Source organism: Haliotis cracherodii, unplaced genomic scaffold (assembly GCF_022045235.1).
Source record: "Haliotis cracherodii isolate W230 unplaced genomic scaffold, xgHalCrac1.p SCAF_15, whole genome shotgun sequence".
Taxonomy (NCBI): Eukaryota; Metazoa; Mollusca; class Gastropoda; order Lepetellida; family Haliotidae; genus Haliotis; species Haliotis cracherodii.
Window position 1 is genome coordinate 24,461,378 of NW_027266270.1, and position 27,811 is coordinate 24,489,188.

General features: G+C 37.3%; 1 protein-coding gene across 5 annotated transcripts in view; it reads right to left on the minus strand.

The window, feature by feature from the left end:
* The window catches only part of LOC139462404 (kinesin-like protein KIF21A), a 114,457-nt gene extending 87,263 nt beyond the window's left edge, over nt 1-27,194 (minus strand). For all 5 annotated transcript variants that reach the window (XM_071244100.1, XM_071244099.1, XM_071244097.1 and 2 more), the window contains exons 1-3: nt 26,872-27,194; nt 5,959-6,138; nt 2,469-2,511 (exon numbers count right to left, since the gene is read on the minus strand). In XM_071244100.1, the coding sequence (XP_071100201.1) occupies nt 2,469-2,511; nt 5,959-6,138; nt 26,872-26,927 (279 nt within the window). In that variant the 5' untranslated portion in view covers nt 26,928-27,194. The remainder of the gene's footprint in view (nt 1-2,468; nt 2,512-5,958; nt 6,139-26,871) is intronic.
* Nucleotides 27,195-27,811: the final 617 nt, after the last annotated feature.

Sequence of the window (27,811 nt, forward strand, 5' to 3'; positions counted from 1 at the left end):
GTTTTTGGCTTCTTGTTTGTTTGATAGGGAAGACTGAAAATCTTTTATCTGCATTAGCAGTAAACACAGAAACCATTTCATTTTAAGGAAGAGAATATATGGATGTCAACTTCTTTATGATGAGGAACACAACGTTTTGGAGTATATGCTTACTCCTTTAACCAGGTCGTACACTTTGTTTCAATAGAAGAAAAAAAGATCTGCCACTCGTGAATTTTAGGAAACAAAAGCATGCAATATACAGCATTAAACACAGGTGAAATCTTTTCTGTATCAAAAAAACACAAAATAGCTTATGTTAACTTTTCCAAACAAAACCCACTTTTTATCAAGGTCTCAAGGATTCAACCTTCAACACATATTTAGGTACCTCTTCAAGACAAGTTTAGAACTACCGTATGTATTGTTAAGACACTGATACTGCAGCTGTGCATCCCCAAAAATACTTTATCATAGCATTATTACACGACTAATGTGCAACACTGGTCTCAACTGCATTACATATTGTCCTCACCTTACCTATACCTGTGCAAATATAAATACTGTATTTCTTCTAATAGACGCTGGGCCTCTAATAGAAGCCGGGTCAAAGGCTTGTCCGAAATAAATAGAAGCCTGGGCGTCTAATAGGGAACTACGGTACACACTGAACCTACTACATATTTCAAATATTAGTGGCGACAGATCTTTAACATCCCTAGTTCATTGTTAATGCAGTGACAAAGTTCAAGACAAACATGTTTTTAAATTACTGTAACCAAATCATTCAAAAGAGGCTCAACTTCCCAACATTAATAAGTCATTCATAGTAATAAAATATGGGAGGCATAATTTTAGCATTAACAGACAAAGACTTATTCATAAGAGAAAATATGCACTGATTCAACCAGAAACATCAACCCAAAAATATTCACTAAACGGTAAACCCTCCAAATGTCAATCAAAATGTTAATGGATGACATTTTCCATCTTCTCCCAACATATTTCCGCTTCATAATATAATTTTAAATAGATAGAAGTACATTGTGTGTCAGGCAATCTCCTCCCCTAGAGAGCAATAACTCAGGCATATATGTATGCGACTCTGTGAAGGAACTTGCCAAACAGAAGCCATTCTCCTGGGCAACAAAAGCATGGGGCTGCAATTTTCAGCCTCATTGTATAACCATTACTGTCCTGAATCAATACATTGTGGCCGCACAGCTTCTCGCTAAAGGAAGCTTGCCTTCTTATTACCATTACAATATATCCATAGATGCTCACAAGAAAACAGCTGTGTCATACACATGCATGTTTCTGACAAAATGCAGGATATTTGACCTCATATTTCCTTCAGCTGATACTACTGTTGTTAATTTGTTTAGAAAAAACAATAACTCCTGTTTTGATGTTGACTGCTGAAAGTAGGTCTGCAGTCCATTAGATGAATGCTGACCTATTTACGGTCCTTTTTCTGAATACATATATATATTTTTGAGAGGGAAATGTCTGTTGAGTTGTTCCCCACAGATGTTTGCTTGTTCGTTGTTTAACGCCCAAATCAGCATTATTTCAGCTTTATGACGGCGGTCTGTTTATACATGTAATCGAGTCTGGACCAGACAATCCAGTGATTGACCTCAAGCATCGATCAACGCAATCGGGATACGATGACATGCATCAACCAAGTCAGCGAGCCTGACCACCTGATCCCGATTGTTGCCTCTTATGACAAGCACAGTTGTCATTTACGGTAAGCAATGGGTTGCTGAAGACCTATTCTACCCTGGATCTTCTCAGATCTCCCCATAGATGAAGCTGGGCAATGCAGACGAACGCAATTGCTGAACGATCGCATTCAAAATATGAAGAGATATGGCAATTGGTATTGAGAGAAAAGGTTCGGATAATCAACGTGGAAATTGTAAGAATATCTGGGAGATACCAAACGTAACTCTCCTGTTCATTAAAAACATGTAAAAAAGGACTTGTCTGACATTAGTTAGGCTGGATTGTATTCAGGGAGATATCATTATTTAAATATAGGTAGATAGTTTTAAAGCTCGTTCATTTTATTAACATCCTGTAAGAGGCTGTACAAAAATTTGATATCTCATATAAAAAACAACTCGTGCACCCCTTATGGTATATTCTCCCTGCAGTGTCTTTTTGTAAAATAAACAACATCCACTCATCGTATATTTCTTAAATATCTTCTTCTCAAAAGACATTAAAGAGCATGACATGACAGTTTAACTATTTATGTGAAAAAAATCCGGTTTTCATTAACTTGCTTTGAGTAGTACATTTATATACGCATCACATGTCATGCAGGTCAGTGACAGTGACAATCAAACAGGACATGTTGGATGGTTGTAATTTTATGTATCCTAGCAACAAGAATGACAAGGGCGGAATCCATTTCCTTGTGGATCACTTACATCTCACTAACTGACATTTATTTCCTGTTATGTCTTTGTCGTACGTACCTGTCCATAAGCGAACACTGTGGCATTGTAGCCATCAAAGCATCTGAAAAAAAACCAAAAAAAACTTTACAGACATTACAGACGTATTTATGAATACCTGGGTAAATTACACAGTCCTGACAAGGGAAACTGTCACAAGGAGTATAAAGTCTCCTGCAACATTTAGTGATCCATACTGCAATGGAAGACACAATAATGGCAATTCACAAAATTAAACAGGCTTTCTGCATTATAAGGAGCATGCTCAAGTCAAATACTGACCAAATCTCCTATCATATTTCGAAAATCATAGACTAATAATATGTGTGCAGGTAAATGGACAGTATTTCTCAGGGAATCAATAAGAGATTAAGCTAAACTGATATGAATATGCAAACACCAAAAGCTTCCTTCATGATTATTCTATCAACAGTAAACACATTTTTGTGAACCTATGACCATTTTGATATAAAAATTTATATGACTCTTTTGTTAATGAACAATTCATCTGAACATGTGCTTTCCAATGTAAATGTGATTCACATAGTCACAAGACTATCTTCAATATGTCCAACAATTATTTGACTTCTTATATACATGATATATGAACATACACATGTTCACTTTGAACGTCCTGATATTTCAATCATTTAATTACTGTAGGATCAAAACAAAGACATTCCAGGACTTCAAATGCCAGTGGAAGACACACCTATACACAAGGAAGCTGGACCTGGTTGTGGTCAACCATAAACAAACACAGAACACAAGAGCCTCTTTGTATCTGTAGTACACAGTGGTCAGCAGATGACCCAAGACGTATAGATTAGTATAGATTACCTGATGTCTGGTCAGTGACCTGTTACCTGACCCTAGACATCCCTATCAAAAGCTCCTTCACTAAGGTATCTGAAACTGGATATGGTCGATCATTTACTGTACATGATAGCAGAACGCTGACCCAGGGTCAGGCTGGTTCAAGTGGACAATGTATGTTGAAGTGGTCAACACAGAGGCTCAGACAGGTGACCACGGGCAAAACACAAAGCCTGTATGTTAACCACTGTCTGAAGTTGTATGTGATGACATAGGACAATGTCCATGCTGTCAGGGAAGCAAGTCTGAAATAATTATGATCTCGATTCTGTCAGGTAACACCTGTAATGTCACAGGTGGGTCACCTTAATGGTGAGATGTGTGGGCGTGCCCACTGTTAAAGATCACACTACATCCTGAGATGAAAATATTAATAAGCAAAATGTTTGGAAATTGGTGGTTAAAATATGTACCAAAAATCTTGTGCTGATCTTTGAGACAATTCATATCATAGGAATTCATTGGATTCAAACAGGATTGAGAAAAGAGTGCTATTGCAAACACCTGGTATCATCACTAATTGATCGTGGTTCGCAAACACATGATCATGATATTATCGGAATCGTACAAATGACTCTGCTTTCAGCAAAAGTTTCTCATGAATATGGAACTATTTTGGTTTCCTGCATTATATTTTAGTAACTCAAGCTTGCACAAGTGTTACAACTTAAGTTGTGCAAATCTCCTTGTCTCATTTGTTACCAATATCCACAGGTGTATATCAATCTGTAGTGTAGGGTCATGCTGACAATAACAAGGTTGACACTCTAAAGCCAAATCAAGATAATAGGTCACATATTGCTACTTCTTGGTTCCAAGGTCCCACAAAACCACTGACCCGAGAAACTATAATAACAAGGGTTCCAGCACATGACCACTCAACCTTGCCTTATCTACAAAAAGATACACACGTCCTGGCCAGTTTTGTAATAACCGGTGTACATCGGGCTTGAATTGATGTGATTCACATCATCCAAACTCACCTGAGTGACTGCAGACAACAACATGGTCAATTTCATGGTCAGCTAGATAATGAAAATAATAGATCTCACGCTTACTGGCTCACCCTAATTTGACAAACTTCAACAAAGACCTATAAAGCAAACCTTGACGAAACCAGGTATTTGGGACACAGGGCAAATTACACTGATTCTGTTTTGTATTCATACATTATTGAAGAAATACCCATTCAATTATGGCTATGTTTAAGTACATAATAACAGCTACACATACTTTCAACTGAACACAATAATGCATGTAAACCTTTCTTGCCACAGATACTGACATTGCAAAGTATTCTAAACATTAAGAAGTCCATAGTATGTATTGAGAGGTAAGGAGAGGAAGAATGTTACAGATGAAACATTTCTCAAAGATTTCATGGATTGTAGACCATGACGAAAGAGAGGTTATGATCATCCCATTCACACAAAAAATTCAGAAATAAAAAAATATTGTCATCAATACTAGTTCAACTTGTATTTTAGCCTAAAGTTTTACACAAGTTGTATCTTGTATTACAAATACCGTAACAAAATCCAGTTCCAAACACCTCTTGAAAGTACAAAAGCATCTGGTAACAACAGTAAAAATCTCCAAAGTTTGGACGTTTTTCCAATTTCTTTTAGAAGATAATGTACGAGACATAAGATAAGGTTGCATCCTCCTATAGTACGATAGTGTAACAAATTAAAGACGCTATCAAACAATATGAGCCTCCTTGGGTGGTCTTGTTAACCGATCCTGGGATAGAGATGGGAAGAGATGTCCACAACAAAGCAATTAACTGCCATCAGACTGGTGATAAACAATCTCAGTACATACGCAGGGAACAACACAAGCATTTCCAGGAAACAACAGAACTGAAGATACTATGGATATGATAGTTGAGTGACTCACCGAAGAGCACAAGACAATGGGGAATTGTAACTCAGTTTACTAGGCTTTTCTTTAAAAAATATTGTACTTCTTCTTTATCATATGGTTATGTTAAAATGCATCTTTATCAACTGTGGATTTGATGAGAACAAAAATTACCACATGGTTTATGAGATTATCTCCATTTCTGATCTCTATGATTTTTCTGGTGGTTGTATTATTCTGAAACCAATCACATCTTTTACACAGGAACTGGGTTTCAGACCAATAGGTTTTCAAAACAACTTGATGCTCTGAATCATGATTAAGTGTAAAGAGTTTAAAATCATTCTTAGGCACATGAATCTTCCAACAACAGAAATTTCAGGCATAGTCTGAATGAAACCCTCGACTTCAAGGGCTCCAAAAAAAGAGATCTTTTTCAGGCAGCCAACAGGACCAATGCCAAAACAAGTCATTGGGCCAACAGAAGTCTTGATAAAAAATTGCAAAACTACAGCTGCTTATTTGCCAATTTCAACACATTTGTACTGCATATAACTCTTATTACCTTTTCCACTTATCAGTCCGACCATATTTTGAAAATTACTGGTGCTGAATTAACGTCTACTATAACTTGCCGAGTGACCTAGCATATTTGTCAATCACAGGACTTCTCAAGTCATTAAATAACAAATTTAACTGTTTTATTGAGTGCTGGAATAGGAAGTCTTAGGAACACTTGTTGAAGTAAAAAAAAAAAGAAGAAGATTCCTACCCATCAATGAGGTGCCTGACACAGGTGTCGTAGATGGTCTCCTGCACCGTGCCCATGTCGTACACATGGTCGAAGGTGAAGGACTTGTCCTTCCCCAGCAGTACCTGTGGCTCGTTACTGGGCACGGTGGTGCACACCTGGCAGATGTCGATCCGCTCCTTGGCATTCTGGGGCCGAACTCTGCAAGACAAGGGAATACATGTTACACAAATCTACGAAATATGTTCAAATCACTATTTTTTCTATTTGAATAGAAATAAGGTATACCCCTGTTTATATTCAAATGATACAACTAAAATTGCTTGCTGTACCCATCTCACATTTTTGATAGAGGTGCCTTTGCAGTTGTGTTAGTTTCTGCGCTGAAATGCAACAAGGTAAATAAGAAGTTATCATCAAGAGAAATTGTTTGTAAAGTCACTGCCAACAATGTTGAAGGAATGGCACTGGAATGTATGTCTTTTCCTCTGTCATAGCTGCATTGTCTGATAACAGGCTTGAAAACATATACTCACATTCAAACACAATCCAATGACAAAAAAACAATCATTAATACCATTATCTGAGCGTTCTTAAATGGTTACTGACCTTCTGCATATTGCAGGCTTAACAATTGAAATGTTCTGAGGTTTCTTTTTTGTCTCTTTACAATAGTATTGATGTGAACATATATTATCTAAAAGAACATCCTATTCACATGAGCTTCAACTCCTTTGACAAGTAAAGGTAGCGTCAATTATAAGATGATTGATCAGTGCCTGCAGATGACATGGTCTTGATGACACACATGGAAACTCAAAAGCTCATATTGTTCTCACTTCCATTTTTCGCCAATCAACTCCATGAACATGAGGAAATGAAAAAGTGAAATATCTTCTATTCAGCGTTTGGCATTTTCAAACAGATAAATGTTCAGACTGATGCTTTCATAGAGATCAAAGTTAAAAGCAATCGCAAACTTTGTTGAAAAAGTAGCAAACAAATGCAAGGTTATTTAACATGGTTCAGACATATATATATATATATATCTTGTGTTACCTGTAAAATATGGTAGCAAACTGACGCTTGACAATAAATTGCACTTGGTGCCAGGACAACTGTGTAACTGTAACTGATACACAGCATACTGGCATAGACAATTACAACTAAGAGAGTGTGCATGTTTGTTGTATAATGCCACACTTAGCAATATTCCAGCAATATGATGACAGCCTTTAAAATAATCAAGTCTGGACCAGACAATCCAGCGATCAATATTCTGAACAACGATCCACACCATTGGGCAAGTTGCCCTGCCATCAACAAGTCACCAAGTCTGACCACCCAATCCATTAAGTCGCCTCCTACAGCCATTGCTAAGGACCTATTCCAACTTACAAATCCTCCTGGGTTACTACTTGAGAAACTGATCATTCTCACAAGTAACATGGTTTTATAACACCGGTAATCAAATGACAAATGAGAAAAAAGAAAAGGACAATTCTTTTTTTTCTGAAAACAGTTTTGTTGCACCACCACTCCTTTGGAAATGTAAAATGGAGTGAGAAAACAGACCAAGCACATATCTTCATGATTCCAAACAGACAAACCAATTAACAACTCAAATGTCAATTTATTCTTCTACATTATGCTGTGAAGGTCACGGACCCATGGCACACCCCAACTGATGAGGCTGATGTAAACTGTTAGAATAACAAAATGTCAAGTGTCGATATGCAACCTAGCCTGTATGGTCCTGAAGATGGCCAGAGGGTCTTATCAGTTTACTATCAGTTTACCATCAGCACCATTAACTAACAAAATAGTAACTCCCAAAATGATCACACATAACACCTGAAGCAATGTATTAATATGTTAACACAGGTTTTGACTGCAAGAGCTACATGTACTTACTGCAGCCATGTTTTCTAGACAAGAAGGTCTGTTTGTTTGTTGTATAGTGCCACACTCAGCCTATAATGATATCATTAACAGCTGCCAGAAAATAATCAAGTCTGGACTAGAGAATTCAGTGATTGATATTATGAGGGCTACCATTACACGCCATTACCAAAGTTACTGAGTGACCACTCGATCCTGGTTTTAGCTGCTTCCTGCGACCAGCATTTATATGGTTGTTTAGGGGACCAATTCTAACCCAGAATCCCCATGAGGAATATGCAGGGGTACACATTATGAGCCTAAATCCAACATCTTATTTCAGATTAGTTATTAACATTACATAACTAAGATGAAAGAAAACAACTGGTCCTTCCAGAATAACACCACAGTCTCTGTAAAGTGGCAGTGTCTAACCTTGACAAGCAGCATCAGAACTTTCACATCCAAACATATTGTATTTCACTAAATTTCTTCAAATCATGCATGTTAGATTTTTGGGTGAACTTTCATATTTATATACATTTTAACAATTTCTTATCTGAGTAAAAGTCTGAAAGTTGTCTCATTCCACTATAGTCTTACTCATCTTTAATCAAATCTTACATAGTGATATTCTAATTCCATGTTCCATAACCAATCTCAGTGATGGCACTTAACATGGAATTTCAATGTCAAAACAACCACCTATCAGGGATATACCAGGGTCTATCTCAATCTCAAGTCAAAGGAACGCCTGGTTTGCAGTACATTTTGTGGTTCCCAGACTGGCAACCTGAAGTACACTTTGCTTGATTTCTAAAAATGTTATTGAAGTCATATCAGTGCATGATGCTCAGAAGCCAGTTATGGGGATTTCAACGTTAGATTGAAGAAAATCAGACCCCTGAACATTGAGTGTCTTTCTTACCAGAACGGAATTGTTAGTTATACGTAACACTCAGTCTAAAAGTTTTATAGAATTAATGATTCAAACAATGTTGATTAGAAATCTCACAGGACTCGCAATTTAACATTTTTCCATCCATTCTCAACTTGAATGCATATAGGATAAAACATTTTGCATTCGGTAAAATCCGGAACCTTCATTTTCAAGACCAGGTCTTAACATGTCTGAGTACACCTGTATATAACCTTGATTATTTGCATTAGACTCAGCAAAAGTATATAAACCTGGAATCTGAATCAAACCTAGCCGGAACTTTCCACACTGAGTCTACGTAGTGGTACAGCAGGTGCAGGTGTATAGCCAGAGGTGAGATTCATGTACATTTGTGTGTGTTTACTGAGGGATGCTGGTATTTATTCACGTGTTGATGTTACATGACGGGGCACAAACTACCCATGCCAGTAGCTGTCTTGACAAGTGTGAATGTACATAAACACTCCACTACATGATATTTATATACACCTCATCTGATGAGAACTCAAACATGGTGTTCAGATAAGGAACACAAGTAACATTGGACAATCTCTCATCAAAATTCTCTCCTCATCATTCTCTTCAAGTTCAAATGACATCACAGGATTCAAACTTAACTTAATTCCACGAGTCTGAGACCAGTAAAGATCAAGAAGGACAAATGACATTTCTTTGTGGGCTTCCACTTGACCATCACATAGATGGGAACTCTGTAGCAGACTCATCATTTCTGTGGACTTATTTTCTTACCCAGCTACATTTAAATGGCCTGAATATTTGTCATTTGATTGTGTTATAAATCAAAAGTACCCAGAATATCGGAATATGATTTGAAAATACTGCATCACACAATTAGTACACAATGTAAGGAAGTCACAATACCAAACAATAAGTGAGTGAGCTTCATTTTACGCTGCTTTTAGCAATATTCCAGCAATATCACGGCAGGGGACACCAGAAATGGGCACCGAACAATAAGCTATAACCAAAGAAGGAAACATATATATTGGTAGTGTTGAGAATTGATAAATTTAAAGACTGATCAATAGTTCGAAAAATAATATGATAAATGAGAATAGAAAATCATCCATTTACAATATTCTTTCTCAGTATTCTTCCTCATGTGCGTGTAAATAGTACAACAATAAATTGAACATGTCCAATAGCATAACTCTTCAATGATGTATTTCACTACACAAGCACATTTACTGCCACCAGACAGTCCTTGAAATTTTGTCTGTTTAGTGTTATCAGAATTCTGTACTTAAATTTTATACTCAAACCTGCGATACACTGAATGATTATTTAAAGGTCACCATGCAACAGCTGGAATACTGCTGACTCAGGCATTAAACAATATTCACTCAAAAATAATTATAAGTCATAGTTATAATTAGGTCAATGGATGTAAGTCTTTTTCTGAAATGTTTAGATATTTTTCTCCCATGATTATGCTTGTATTATCTTATGATGTCAAGAAGATTGTGTCCATCTTCAAGTAAAAGCAATGGCATTATTCATGCTACAGTGATTCCCCCATATTGCACTTAGTAGTATATTCTATTTTGCCCTGACTACAGGACAGAGGCAGACACAGTGGCTCCCTGTACAGCATAGTGACGAAAGCAACATCTGTGTCTACAGCGCTTCATCAATAATTCAGAATCTTCTAACAGGACCTCACACCACTTATATGCCCAACTGTCAATGTGTCCTTGCGCTCTCTGTCCACAAACACAATCAGCCACATAGTCTGTCACACAGTCACTGAACCATACTATTTTCCATTTAGCTGGCTTTTACTATAACGGATAAAGACCTAAATGAAGCAAGTGTACATTTTCATCAGGTTCAGGGTGTTGTCATCTGCAAGAAACATAACTCAGGATGTGTTACGGAGTAAACATATCACATATGGTTGGGCCAAAATCTTCACCAGCGGTCATGAATCTTTTCTAACATTTGCATCTGTTAACTCGTAATTAACAAACAGGGTGAGGCAAGAAGATAGTCAGACAAGGGCCAAAGTCATGCTCCATGTGTGTGAAATATATGTACTTACAAGGCCTTGTATGCAGTCAGTAATCTTCAATAGGCAAGTCTAGCTACATCTGTTTTTATAAGTCATCGCTTTGAGAAAGGGTCATTTTGATGAAGCATATTTAGTAAATTTCACTGCCTAGATCGTGGTCTGACTGGATGTCCTAACTTATTCAAACACATGGCACCCTATACACCATGACGTTCAAATGTAAAACACAATGATTATTTCACTGACTGAGCTGGTTCAGGTTTTCAGTGTCAAACTTTGTTGTCAGACATTTAAAGTCTTTTAGAAGCTGTAGTTCCAGAGTTTCGTACAACAGCAGACATGATGTTTTTTTATCAGGTCAACTGATTTACTTTTTCAAAATCTCCCATCATACTGGGGCTCCTATAATGTAGTCACTTATTTCTTTCAAAATTTATATATTTTCAGAGACTAAGTGTTAGTCTATAGGACATGCAATGGTCTTAAATATTTGTTTTATTTCAGTACATATGGTCGGATGGAACACGTAACAATTTCCCCCCCACACACACACACACACACCGTCCTGGCTCAGTAGGTTAGTAGTCATTATGTTTGAGTTCTCCTATGGATACATGATACATAAGAGCTTCATCATGACATATTACCATGACTACCAGTATATATACTTAACTGCGAGTGAGCGAATTAAAATTTAATGTCGCATCTGCCTTTTTTCAATATATCTGTACATGTATCAGGACGAAAATATCATGCTTCCATACAAACACTTGCACAGAAACACCTCACCATGCATCTACAACAAAAAATAACTCTTTCATAATTCTAGTTTCAGCTTTCATTAGTCTGAAGAACAAAAGAAACCCAAGACATCTGCAGCAGCTGGAATGCAAACTGGACAATCTTGCTTCAAGTGACCCCGTAGATGCTAGCTAAACACATTGTTCCTCTCCAAGTATCATGTTATTGTGTCGTGTCCCGATGAGTATCATGTCACGTATCCTGACAGGGGAGGACAAATAAGTGTTGTAACACCAATACATGATACTCTCTTCAAGCTAACATTTCTGCAATAAAAAGGATAATCTGACATGAACACATCTCTATGAAATACCTGCTTGACAGTTGCGACCATACCACACAACATTTCCTTTGATGATGCCCAAATTCAAACAGACATGTTCCAACGGTTACCCGACATTGAGAGCTACAACACCTGTGAAAAATATAATCCAATCAACACGTCATACCATAATTAACAGAAAAGATGTTTAAAGAGGGACTCTGCACTGAGTCTGGAGCCCATTTCAAGTCTAGATCTAGATGAAATAAACAACTGGCGTGAAACGGAGACATTGTCAGTGTGTACTTTGGGTAATCATTGAGTCAGCAGACAAACCAATATGCTATTTGAATGACTCGAATCATATTTGCCGGAGGTGACAATTTGGATCCCGTCTAGTCTCCAGAGTTAGTCAGACAGGGTCCAAAGGAGGTACGGTCATACAGATCCAATCAAAATTACCAAGCAAGTTTACAATTCCTTGGCAAGGATAGATTCATCAGTTTCTTAAATTGAAGAAATTCCCATGGCTTCTTTCTATGAAATATTGAAAAACAAGTAAAAAAGGAATCCTCAAATTACTTTCATTTCAGGGACTAAAGCAGGGTTTTACACGACACAGAAATATGCGTCCAGTATTCACGAATGTGTAGACTGAACGCAGCAAAAATATATAGTGTCTCGAGGGACGCACAATAATATTCACTGTACCAAATTCTTGACAAAAAATATATAGTTCCTGTAATTAAAGTAATTATTAAATCTTACAGTATAGTACACCAGACCATTTCATTACTTTACAGGACCCACATTTTTCCTGTCACGACCCTAGAAATTAGTACTTGGGATCCCCTGGACCCCTAGTTTTGTAGGTCAAGGTAAAACCCTGCTACATGTTAGTCCTGGAGGTAGAGTTCTATTTGGATACACTTTAGGAGGTTGGTGCTAAATAAGACACTGCACCGATAGTGAGACACCACCTGCAGATTCCAGACTTGTAAACCTTCCTGTTATCACCATGTCATGGAGCAATACATATATTTAAGTTAATTAGTATTGAATCATGCCTTGTTTAATCAGAGGCATGCTAACTGTGACAATTTCAGTATCATTTGCATACGTAAATAGCTGTACACAAGCCTAGAAAAGGTACGCTACCAGTCTACAGATATCATTTACATGCGTCAATAAACCAGCAGAGACAGGACATGCTACCAGTCAAATGATATCCTTTCAGAAAATTGATAATGTTCAGATAGTGTATGAATTATTCATAATGAGGAATAATGTTGGAGTATTACTGTATCACAACATATTGTGTGTCATGGATGTTACCCATGAAGATCTGAGGTAGAATAGGTCTTCAGCAACCCATACTTGAGGGTTAGAAATTGGCACTAGTCCTATAGTCCTTGCCAAACTGCCCAATAGTAAAGCTATCCTAAGGACTAGTAGACCTTTGACACTTTTAAAGGTTTTGCTATATGCTATCATTATAAGGACTAGTGGACTGAAACTGTTAGTTTCTACCGCTGTACTTGCCGTAAAAGGCGACTATGCTTGTCGTAAGAGGTGACTAACTCCAGGTGGTCAAACTCGCTGACTTGGTTGATGCATGTCATCAATCCCAATTGCGTGAATCGATGCTCATGATGTCAATCATTGGATTGTCTGGTCCAGACTCTCTTATTTCCAGACAGCCGTCATATAGCTGGAATATTGCTGAGTGCGGCGTTAAACAACAAACAAACAAACATTTCTGGCTACAACATCGGGGAGTAATCACACAGGCAGGCCATAACTGTTGTTTGGTCACCCCAGGGTTAGGCAGCTAGGCCAGCAGTCTGAGACCAGTGAAACCAGTCTACTGGGATGAGCATGGTTGGTTGTTTTCTCGAATGCTCTTGTGGTTTTACAGAAACTACTAGTACAAATGTGCAGTGGCAAGTTTCATAGGACCAATGAATTCTACCCTGGTCCGTCACTGATAATCTATCTACCGGTACTTACTCTGCATGCCTTCTTGACAGTGTTGGGAAATTGTTGTAAAATCATGAATAATGCATGGATCATCCCAATCAATCGATCATTATTATTTTCAATGTTAAGTTCAGTAAAACTAGATCATACCCGACAAGAGCAAACACAAATACTTACTTCAGCACTTTATTTTTCAAAAAGGACAACATGTTTCCACTTTTTTCCTCAAGTACTGAGTAGCCTTCCCTGGGTTGAGAGAGGCAGCAAAACTGTTCATGTTTTATTATAGAAAATTTATTTGCAAGATCATTTTCTTGGTCATTTGGTTCTAACAATCATCCTAAATGATTTCAATTAAACAGACCATAGCTACTTCTTAAATACCAAACACTATTTTGTTAGCCACTAGGGCTGCAACAAATATACTATGAGGCGAGTATGATACGTATCATGAATATAGGGTAACGAATACAAATATTTATTCCCGAATACAATAACAATTACTTACGGTGTTACAAGCTCACGGTAAGCAGCTGGTATTCTCTTTGCATTGGGGGAATAACATTTTGTCAGTGTAAAACGTGAGTTTATTAAAAATGTAATTGCTTAATTAGGTTGAAACATTTCTGTGATATTGTTTGTGAAGCAAACAAGCAATACATTGCAACAATGTTGCTTATACTATAGCCTCATGTTTTGGTTGACAGTACCATTAGGGGCCTTGACAAACTGACACAAGTTACGCTACTGCATGGCTTGTTTATATTCCATTTTGCATATCTCGCTTTGATAAATAACTGACGAGTAAAAAAACACTCTAAACTAAAAAATCGTACATATTCGAGTCTAGTGACCACGAATAACAAATTCAATTCATGAAGGTATACGGTTCGATTCACTGAAAACGTTAGTGAATCGTAACAGCCCTATTAGCAACCCAAGACAAGCATGCAGCACTGAGGGACTTACTACAGTTCTGTTCTCGTATCAAACAGGATCAGATAGCCATGTCTGTTCCCATCATACCAATAGAGGCTATATTACAGAGAGTTACTGATACTAAATACTTACAAGTTTTAGAAATTAAGGGGTTTTGGGGTGGGGGTTGTCTGGTTTGCTGCAACAGTCTTTGAATCTAGGGATCCCTTATCCAAGACTTTTAACATTAATTCATAGGGTTATGAAAACAACCCCTTGACAAAGAAATCTGTCCTTGCATTAACTAAACTATAATTTGACGGTCGAGACACTATGCCAAATATTCAGCATTGTATTTGTTTGAATAAGCACCGCTATTTCAACCTAATTACACATTTCTGAATAAATGCATCAATAAAGACATTTGACTTCTAAACCCAACTTTTCCATGAATATGTTCATTGAAAAATATTCAGAATAATCGCTAATAACATGGTACTAAAGATCAAATTTCTCTCAAAAAAGGAATTTACATTACTTCAACGAAGAGCAAGTACCACTTTAATTTAATACAATAAGCACGCATTGTGGTCCATCATGTAAGTAGTGCATGAAACTCAAGATGAATGAACAAATTAAACCAAACCCAAACCGCACTAAATTGCAGTATGTTAATTCTCTTTACTGGACCAGAATACCGAATACACACCCTGTCAGATCAAATAGCCCAAGATAGAAATTGTATACCACCAGAATACCAATTCAGCATAGTAACTACTACATGTAATACACTATCAATAGCCTGCAACAGACACAGGATACATAGGGTCAATACACATCCAGTACACTACACTCATGGCTCCAACAAGCAAACACAACAGGCTGCTGGAGTACTGTTTGTTTCAAACTGGGATCGGCTTGCCCTAAACTATGGGAAGCACCCAATGTCCTTTCACAATGATCATCTGCTCTGTACTTTGAATTCATTGATTGAATTCTTTAAATATGTTTGCATACAAAGCAGAATGACTTTCACTTAAGGGCATTTTGTGTTGGATCCAAGACAATACCCTGAACTTAGGTTCTTAGTTAACACCTGATGATACTTACACAGTGCATAGTTGTGTATACTGACAGAAATAAAACAGATCATGACTATAATTTGAAATATGACATACCCTAGCAATGTCAAGTTAGTGTGCTACATGCAAGATGTACCTATTCATGACAGAAATGGCTCATTCTAGTAGTTTATATATTGTGAACTATAAAACACACACTGATAACATCATTTACACAAGTGATCAGGGCACCAGGCCTTATGAATAAAAACCATTGATCATGACCACTATAAGATATATAGAGGATATTTCATGTGTCGAGTGAAACATCATGTTTCTCTCGTCAAGTAATGGGTGGAAAGGAGATATTTTCACGAGTTTCGTGTTTGCAAAATCTTAAAAAATTAAACAAAAGTAACCAAAAATATTTAGGATCACGATCATACATATAGATATGATAATATACAAAATCAACTTTAACAATAAATATTCTTGAAAACTGCGAGACCGCTATTAGAAGTAAAAGAATACACGGCTGGTCAAGTAAAAACATTGGTACTTTGCAAGACGAACAATCTTGACTGACGAGCAACAGGAGAAATGTACAATTCATACCGAAACATTTTTGAGGGAATAATAAATGGCATGAAGCGATATTAACTCCAAAAATTACAATCTGTCATTATTTTGCCATGTCAGTTTGTAACGAGCGTAGAAAAGAGGGTGAGCCTATTCATGCCCCATCACAGCAATTTTGCTTGAGACAAATGACATTAGACATTTTCATGACTTAACAATTTCTGATAGGATATTCTTCAATATCAAAATGCATTTATATCATGTATATCAAATATTAACTCCTACAATATTGTTTGTTTGTTGTTTAACGCCGCGCTCAATAATATTCCAGCTGGAACTGACAATCCAGATAATGATCGATTTTATGCAGAACGATCCACACCTTCAGGGTACAATGAAACGCATCATCAACCATGTCACTGAGTTTGACCACCCAATCCATTCAGTCACCTCTTACAACTACCACTGGTTGCTGTGAACCAATTCTAACCCTGCATAACCACAGGGCTTTGGACAATATTGATGGCATTCAATGTCCTGGAAACTAAAGCAATCTGAAGCCATGCTTATCATGCCATAAATGGCTCATAATAATATTCTGGATGTGATAAGACAAACTGCTTCACACAATTAATTTTCTTCAAATTCCACCCTCCAACCATCAAAAGTGCTCAAGCCCAAAATGATGCCATTTCCCCAGTTGTCTTCCAATACGAATTGCAGTTCTGAACAAGGATCCCAACGACTGTAGTACATTTGGGTGCTATACAAAACTCATTTCTCTTCATTAAGTAAAGGTCTTCACAACGTGCTGTGCACCCCATCTCCTCCGCTTCAGTGTTTCATATTGATCCTTGCCACATCTAGAAATATAACCAGCTAACGTCCACCAGCTCCCCGTTAAAGAACTAGGACAGTAACGTGTGCCACTGATTCTATGAAAAATCGATGTATCCTTCCTTGGGTCCAACTTGGCTCGTAGTATTGTGTGTGCATCTATATATACAACTGACCTACTACTTAGTGTGACTATTCATTAACTGTCGCCAGATAGATGGATCTGAAGAAATGAATTCCAAAGAACTTAGTAATTGAGTTCTTCATTATCTAAATTAGTACAATTATTTGCATTTGAATAGGTGGTTGAAATTGAGTTTAACAGCGTGATCAAGATTATGGAACTTACAGAGCAATGTGCATGCACATGTGTGTTTGGCTGCTTGTACAAGTGGGGACAAATGCTGGTTTTATAACGCCAGCCCAGTGAGATACCATGCTGAGGTTGAACCTGATATCCCACTCAGGCATACTCAACAGACTCCAAGCCAACCAGTCCTTGTTTTATCCCCTGAACAAAGATTGCAAGGCAGTGTAACAACAAGTACCACCCCTTAATGTCTTTTGGTATGACAGCCCAAGGAATGAACCACCAAACTTCAGCTCTCCAGGCAGCTGTTCTATCCACTAGGCAATGGAGGTGATTTGTATTTGAGTAGGAACCAAAAGCTGCAGTTATAAACCATGATAAACACTGTTGACTATTGGGCAAGTTTCAGCATAAATACATCATTTTACATGTTCATCATCCAACCATATGGAATTACATAATTTCAAGGTTCATGGGAAATGCTTGATTTGAATTATAACTTAACAGTCATTACGACATGTACTAAACATTAACTTTCAGTTTTGAAGCTGTCAAATAGATAAGGACTGTCCTAACCACATATTCACTGACTTTACAATTACACAGATCATTAAGTGCAGTTTGACAGGGCAGTAGCAAGTGTCTCCCTTTATTATGGCTCTACAGTAACATATCGTTTTCCTGTATATTTTTTAACATTTAACATTGCCTATCATGAAACAATCGAGTCACAGGAAATATGGCTTGATACGTAATTTCCTGATGAAATCATGAGTACTCAGAAAACATTCACTAAAAGAGCTTTGTATCTGCTTCAACATGTGTCACTCACGGGGGAAATAGGGTTAGTGGACTCCGGTACAGACTGATGATCAGGGTTCCCTTAAAGTCAGTACTCTCCTGGTTAAGCTGTGCAATGAAACAAAGAGCTTCCGATACCAGGGTTAAACTTTACACTAAAAAGATGAATTCTGTTCAGGGTGTTGTTGTACAACACAACCTTAGTGCTACGACTGTCGTATACCTATGTTAAGGTATGAGAGTTACTATTACCTAAGATCGCTTTGTACAACGGCAGCCTGGGCTAGAAATCATTATTTTCACCAGTCTGCAAAACAGAAATGTCATCAACCTAATGGGAAAAGTGGTAGTCCACTAGGAAACATCTTTCTGGATTTTTATTGTCAGGGCTCGCTAAATTTGCTAATTTCAAATCCTGTCATTGCTTATCCTATGAGGGGGGGTTGGGGGGGGGGCATGGGTGGCCCAATCATCTAAGCCGCCGCGATTCGCTGCGCAGAGTTGAGTCCCTTGGGCACTCCAGAATCCTGTGATTGTGGGTTCGAATCCTGGTTCGCCCCAATATGTTTCAAGGTTTGTCAGCACCATACACGTGCCCGTGGGTTTCACCAAATTGGTAAACGTCTGAGACCTACATCATTTCGAGCTTTCCTCCCACATTGAGCTGACACACTGCGAGATAGCTAAATACTGTTAAATGCTGCGTTAAACACGACTCACTCACTCTGTTTATCCCATGTTTATCAACACAAGATCACAGTCATCAACACAAAACCTGTGTCCAGTCTGCATGAAGTGGCAACAGTAAGGTTTAATAGACAAGCATAAAGTCATCATCAGAGACCCATCCCGCTTGCCCCGGGTATGATGTTGTCACTACACAGAGCTGTTGGTCGCCTTTGATGTCACGGTCATTTTTCATGTAGGTCAGCCACGAGTGGACAGCCCTCCTTACTCCTGACACTCCTGGCTTGTCAAACATGGACGCAAGCCCAGGAGGGCCATACAAAACAGCTTAGTTGTACCGAGGATGAGTGTTCTAGTGGGCTTAGTCCCAGTGAAAGCAGTTAGGTAGTATTCATTCATGTCAAAGCATAAGAGATGAAAGCTGTGTGAAGCAAGAGGGATAACACTACCTCCCTAAACAGAAGTGATATTGGGCAACTTGCAGAGATGAGCTCATTGTAAAACTTTTGATACACAAAACAACTAATTATGCATTGACATATTTCGTCAGGAACAAAAGGTTTTCAAAAACAGGAATCAATTCTACTATCCATTCACTGGTAGACACCCTAACACCAACTACTCATACATGTAGTTCATTTCGTACTTATGATTTATGTACAATAACTAAATTTTGGAAGAAAACAATTTACAGATTTTCACTAATCTCTGACTAGAAAGCAATCTGCTGTGTGTGAAGTGGTCTATGTGGATTTCATAACTTGAATCTGATAACCGAAGTGCCATTAACCGTACTCCCCATAAGCTACTATTGTGTAAAAGTTCATACAACACAAGGCTGATCTAATCTTATTGCTGACCTCACTAACTGCTTGTCTGGGTTACCATTGGGTATGGGCTGACAACAACCTGATGACTGTCTACACTATAATACCTTGCAACGGATCCATATTAATCACTGCCTCTACTGCCATTGACTAATTCTAGAATTCTCCCATCTATCTGTCAATGACTGTCATACAATATCCAGCAAGAAACAAAGTTATCGCTAATATGAATCCATATCTCAGGAGAACTTAGTCACTCTCATCTTTCCATAACTTAATACATGAAAGACAGACATTGATGACTGCAGCGACAGAAATTGTCACAAGCCCACACTCTCAAGCTTTTCTAATATAATAGATATCCTGACAAGCCTGAGGGTTAGAAGCATTTTGGGCTTGCAGACCTGGGCCCCCGTTCCACAAAGCGATCCTGGCTTTCAAGTGATCATACCTCCCATACTTCAACAAAGAATAAGACAGCTGTAGCTGTGATCACTTTGTGGAACAGGACCAAGAGGGTCAGTTCTCAAGTAGTAGAACAGGGTTAGAAACTAACAGTTTTTGTCCACTAGTCCTTATAATGATATCACATACCAAAACCCTTAAAATGGCAAATTTCTACTCGTCCTTAGGATACCTTTACTATTGGTAAGTTTGGCAGGGACTATAGGACTAGTGCCAATTTCTAACGCTGGTAGAATATCAGACTTGCAGAACTGAGGAAATTCCAGGCTTTTTAGCTGTCTAAGGATGTTCATCATTTTATCATCATTTCTGCTGGTTGTAAGTTTATTGTATTTTCTACTGCTTTGACATTCAGGAAGGGGAAGACAACCAAACAGTCAACTAGAATAGCTTTTATTATGAATGTATGGAGGACACATATAACATGTATAACACACTATTTCATATTGGTTTGGAAATAAATCCCTTAGAAGTAAATAAGCCAGAGTTGGAAATGGAGCCAGTGTCTTCCAGACCAATACGCTCTCAACAAACTTTTTTTGTCGGATGTTATTTTGTAAGATGTATCTTTCATACTGACAACGTCATCGTGTGTATCTTCTGTCTTGACTTTCTGACAGTATTGAGTATTTGTTGGATACCTTGCTCTTATGTCAATTATTTCCAATATCTAGCAGCAACATCCAGATGAGTACCAGTTATTTCATGGAATGACAAAAAAAATAAAAAAACCTCTGCATATTAATTAGGATTAACATGGTTAGGAGTGACAATGTAGAAAATTCCAGTTTAAGCATTAAACGAATCAGTCTAGTTCATATCTAGCATAAATTTTATTAATTGAAGGTCGATACAGGTAATTTTTCAGATACAGGATAACAAATTTTATTAGTAAACAGTCAAGAGCAGCCATGTGCATCTGTTATTTCATCCATCAATCATGACCACTGTCCCCATGATCATTGATTCATTCCACGCTCTTAAGTAACTATCTAAACGTACACTACACAACATCATTAAATTACTTTCAAAATAAATTATGGGACACCCACTTTTGTAAGTCAAGGTAAAACCATGATCAATACTAAACTTTCCAATCAATGACACCTCTAATAAGAGGCTATGACATAAATACTGATAAATTAACTGATTAAAGAATATCAAGTAACATTATGTGAATTCATACATCAAAATATCGATGAAAACTGACCATCAAAATTATACCTCAACTTCAGAAAACTATTGATTAGATAACTGCAGCTATTCGGATTAAAGAAATTACCTGGATACTGTCAGCATACAACTATTGCTCAACAGAAGCTAATCTTTTCATTCCAATGTCTGGTTCCTGCAGGCGGTAATTTCACACATGGAAATGAATCCAGATCATTAATTTCCACTATCAATGGTTGCCTTAGGATCCTTGAAATATAAATATCAAAACTAACATCACAAGATAACAAGGGTGCTACCATTAGTTAGGACATTTCTGAATCATTTCTGATAGAAAATCATTTGGGACAAAATAGCATCAAATTGGGGATGCATTCAAAACAGCTTCACGCTACTTTCAACAGTATTTCGGTTATAATGAATTTGTGTCAGCTTGGTGTGTGAGAAAACGAAAAGTGCATAGTCAGGGTTAAACATGGTTCACAAGACCAGCTAAAGACGTCTGTTGTCTACCAATGTTAAAGAATGTATTTGCATTTCAGGTAACCCAACCAACCAACCATTTCCTTGGCTATGTTTCCACATATTATTGTTGCTGTGGCTATTCTGTCTAACAAATTCAAGAAACATTGCAACTAACGTCAGTTAGAAAGAAGCCATCCATGTCAACATTAACCAAAAAAACGCACTAAATACATACTGACCCACACCTGTTAGGTCCAGATTACCTGAAACTGACGTTCTGAAATCTTCCTCCACCTTCATGACTGTCTGGCAGATAATTTAAAGATGGTTTATGTATTCCAGTTTTAGTACAACTCTTTGTAGATTCTCAAGTACATGTTTGCATTATTTCAACTAAATTAAGATATGATTTGTCTCTTATTTTTCTTTGAACATGGGCAGGCAACATTTATGGGTCACCTGTCCACCTGTCTTGGGTTCTAAAACTATTTCAAACACTGGACACAACTACTTATTTGTTTGGCCTAAGCTGTAAGCTGGTAAGTCTAACAGAGTGAAACATTTAAAGCTTACAGGTAGTCGCAACAATATCTATTTGCAGGCTTTTTCCATAAGGGTTAATTTAATTCTGGCCAGTAATACTACCCTTAAAAAATGTTTCAAGATATGTTTCTCAATAACAAGGTTGTGATAAGACACATGAAAGTTCAACCATGTCATGACACACCTAATAAAGAGTTACATCAATAATTAACTGCAATGATTTTGATTCAGGTAAATCTAACAATGGCTTGAGATATCTTGCAGCAACCATCATAAATACTTATTTTACAATTCCTTCTTTTCTTTGTAACAGATGTAGTGCTTTGTATTGGCTACATGGCCTAGTTACAATACTGATATCACAGCACCAGTAATAGTGTTGCACTGACATTTCTGTGGATCATTACAGCCCTAAACAAATCCCATTTCCCTTTCATTCTAAACTGGAGATAAATCTTAAGACTTTAAAGAAATAAATACATGGTTATAGACTACAGATATTTCATCTTGGACACATCATTGTGCCATGCGCTCCTTTAGTATTCAAATAGCAAAAATTAAACACTGATGATTCATGTTTGATTCTGAGGCAACTCGCTGCCTGAAACCAATTACAATGATACAAACAAAAGGTAATAATTTGTATCACAAAAATAAATAATTGAAAGTAGATATATTTGCCATGTTAACCAGTGTCCTTTTACTTATGACCATCACATTTCTAAAGTGAATTGGACCATTGTAAATATTTTAAGTTCAACTGTTTTGTCTACTGCATCATTTCTATAGATTGCAGTGTTTACATATGCATGCACACGCACATACACATATATTACAATGTACTATTAAGTGTTAGCTGAGTTTACCAAACAGAAAGAAATTATATTAGACTCAGACCAGTGGCTAAACTAACGTTGCCGACTATGAGCCAACATTTTCAGTCTAACATCGTTACTGCCTACAATAATAGGGCATGATCACTTTTGAAAAATACATCTGGGGTTGTTACCATATTCGACGTAATAAGCACCCTGGGCGCTCTCAAAATTAGAAATAGGGGGCTCTTATTAGAATATTATTTGGGTGAAAAATACAGAATTGAAAGAAAAATTTCGTGGCTTATGCTGACAGCCTGAAATGTTTATATACGAGAGATACATTTTTTCCAGAATTTAAATGCCCATAATTAAGGGTGCATATAACACACTAGTACGTATTATACGCTAATAAATAAGTGTTGTGTACATTGATCAATCGGAAGGGGTGCTAATTGGTATTGTTCACTAGCCAATATATAAGCAAATATCGCTGTGGGCGCTTATTAGAGCAGGGCACTTATTACGATGAATATGGTATGTCATTATTTCTAACAACTACATCAAATTCTAGCAATACCTTGCCCAACACCAATGGCTACTGAAAAGCTGACACACTAATTTCGATCTGACGTTTAATATGACAGACACAAGAGAAATCTACTCCAGTATCTTACCAACCAACTGTCAGTGGTATTGGAGAAGCTATAACCTGCAAAGGGGATCTGTCCATGCATGAAATGGCTGTCAAGATATGTTTTCATAGCCAGTGACACATGGTCAGCCACTATACCTCATACATACAACCTAGAAATGTCCAGTATGACAGGTCAATCCCCTGCAAGCAACACAAACTGACATCATAGCATTAATTTTACCTTCACACTATCAGTTTGTTTGAAAATGTGAGCCCTGAGGCTTGACTATTTCTCTACACCATCAATAACCAAATAAAGCCTTAAAGGTTCATTTCAGGAAATGTCACAATATTGGCTGAAAGGGTAGTTACAAAATTTCTCATTCAAATCCTGAATCAACAAACTGACCAATGACTTTACAAAATTAAGTGATTCTCCTAAAATTGCACAATTTCATTCAACTGGTAAAGAAATTTGAATGAGTTTGTTCAACCATGACCCTGTTGACCTAAAATATTTCAAACATTTCAACTTTCGTTCATAAGTATTTAATTTGAGAAAGGGTAACAGGCTTCTCAGTTTATGAGTTCAGTTATTCTGCTTGCCTATTCATGTGGTGATACAAGTTCAAAAGGGAGCTGTATCCTTGCACATCATGGTTGAAAACTTACTTGCAGTCTTTGTGTTGGAAGGAGAGGGGGCGTACATAAAAGATGTATGTATCATGAATGTAGGTCACTAAACAAACTCTCTCAAAAGCCTTTGAACAACTGAGAAGGAGAAAAAAAAGTAATCATCATAATCATGATGCGATGTATGAATGATAAATCTATACAATAGCATGCTCATAAATCATCCATCTGCTAATATTGTGTCAGAAACACCAGACAATATATTGTGGATGCTGTGTTGAGTCTTTAATAGTGTAATACTGGGATGGCAATAATCAGGCAAATGTCTATTGCTAATTCATTTAAACATCATCTACAAATACAAGTGGAGACCTTTGCCATTCTTTTGACTGTAGACTTTAATACAACATTCAATCGGGTTCAACGTCACATTCAAGATGATTGGACTTCAATAGTGACGTGCATGCACATGTGTGTATGTCTGTGTGGCTGCTGGTACTAGTATGGACTAATGACAGTTTTATTGAGCTTGTTTAACCCACAGAGGTACCATGCAGCAGCTTAACATGAATACACAGTACACCGGCTCCTAGCCAACCAGTCCTCGTTTTATCCCCTTTATGCAGTGATTGAAACTAACAGTTTTAGCTCACTAGTCCTTATAATGATAACATATAGCAAATCCCTTAAAAATGACAAATTTTTACTACCGGTAGTCCTTAGGATACCTTAACTATTGGGCAGTTTGGCAAGGACTTTACGTGTAGTGCCAACTTCTAACACTGTTAATGTCGAGCAACAGGCACAGTAACAACGAGTACCATGTTAGTTTTAATGTCTTGGTATCACGCCTGATTGAACCACCAACCTTCCTCTCTCAGGGCAGATGTTCTATCCGCTACATGACGGAGACAGTACTTTGCTGATAAGTGGATCCTATGTATAAGATTATTGATATGTGTGGATGCAACCAACCAACCAACTGGTACCAACAACACACACGACAGATCATCTACTGGAAAATGATTCAGTGTTTGTGGGGGTTTCTTTTCCTACTCTACCATAGGCTAGTTAAGAATCTGACTTTGTAATTGCCATGCTGAGTTTGCCACACATTTTCATTCAGTTTGCTAGTCCATGTCTATCAAATAGGTTGGTATTCCAAGAAATAATTTTGAAATTAAAAAATAATATGGTTTAAAACTTTGAAGCTGGAAACGACAATATTATCAAATCTTTCTGCAAATTTATCAGCAATGCATGTCATGTCCTTGTGTTATAAACTAAGGATGATGAAACTTAGGGAGTTCTTGTCCATGTAAGAACCAAACTAAAAAGCATTCAGGGTAAAATAAAAATGCCCTCGTAATGTTAAAACAGTGGGGAAATTGGGAAATTTTTACTTGCCCGCAAGAATTTGTGCGGGCTAGTGTTAAGTTATAACCCTGTATTGCATGAATAAGATTACAGCACATGAATCCTTTCACAACTCCATGAACAGCACATGTATGTATAATTGCATTAACTTGCAGGGTAGTGCAATATGCCTTAACGCCTATTAATATCAACACAGTATGCTCGTTAACTTTATGACCCCCACACACTTGTTATATCACAGGCTAATTAGTCCACGATTTAATTTGGCTATATAACTTATAAGCTACACACTGGAGGACACTGGAGGAGAAGGCATTTCAATTGTGCTTTTTGTGACCTGTAATACTGTATAGCTGTTTCCGTTGTTGTGTTGTGTTGGGAATATTTCCTCATTCAGTTCCTGCAGGGCTGAACAAGAGTGTCTTTTTACGCCTGTCAGCAAAATTAACAGCCTTATTGCAAAAGCTTGAAAATATTGAAATTAGGTAGATGCACAGACATGGTAACAAAACCATGAAAGTTCTTTCATCTACTGATGAAATCTTTCTCTCATCGATAAATAACTAGGCCTGTGGACTAATTCAACCTTACAAAGATCATAATATTTCGGCTGACTCAGACATGCCTCACAAAAAATAGTCTAAGGATTATGAAAATGTAACACTAGCTGACGCAAAATTATCCCAAGTCTATTGATGAATATATTAATGATAAGTCTAAGAGTTGTCTTTCGTCTCACAACATATTATTAGGAGTCAGTTTGCTTTGTTTACAAACCAAACACGACTCGGGTGGTGTGATTTGGAAGTCTCCACATCACCTGGGCGCGTTAGATAACGACCGTTTTGCGACCAGTAAGGATTCAAATGCGATATTATATGACTATCAAAATGTTACCAGATGTACGTACCTAATTGCAACTTGGACACTAGTGTTGTCATCTTTCCTCTCGTGATTTTCTGTCATGTTTTTAGCAAGTGACTAAAGTTCAAACGCTCGGCACACTGGCCGACCCCTTTGAACGACGACACAAGGTGGGTGAAGTAAATCCTTCGTTTTCACATTCCTACAATACAAGTCACAAATAATATCCACTCCCGAAAACACAAAAGTGTAGATTGTTGTCATTTTAGTACAAATTGCATGTCTAACGTTTCAGCTGTCAAGCAGGCAGCGCGAGAAGTGTGATCCACCTCTGGCGGTATTTTGGTAGTAAATTACGATGGATGACGGTTCGGCCAATCACGTTGGATAATACGGAAGTCACCGAACCACGCCATCTATACACGAGTAAATTAATTCAGGGGAATGAACTCTGATTTGTTTACATTGGCATCAAGGAAATAAAGCCAGTCTGAAAATGATTTTTTTTTTCCGTGGCTCGTATGAAATGCGGAAGTTATTTCTTTTCGTTCCCCCAGTTTAATAAGGTTCTTTTTATCTTTATGGTATCACGAGGCACAAAAATTCGTATATAAAAATATTTATATTGACCCATATGTATCCAATGAGGCCGAATATTTTTATACTTTTTTTTTGTACAGATACGTTTTCCTGTGTATGAGGACATGAGACACGTAAGTCAGTGAGCCTGACCACTCGATCCATTAGTTGTCTCCTACCACAATCATAGGTTGATGAGAACCAGATTCAAACCTGGAATCCCCACACAGTAACACATGTATCAATTATACATTTACATGTTTATGAGTAGTTGGAATATTTATTTCAAAGAGCGCCACATTTGTTAAAAAAAAACAATTAATTAAAACATAGTCTGTTTAGTTTGATCTCAATAATAAGGCTGAATAAGATATTAATCGTATCTTTCTTTCTATTTTGAAAACAGG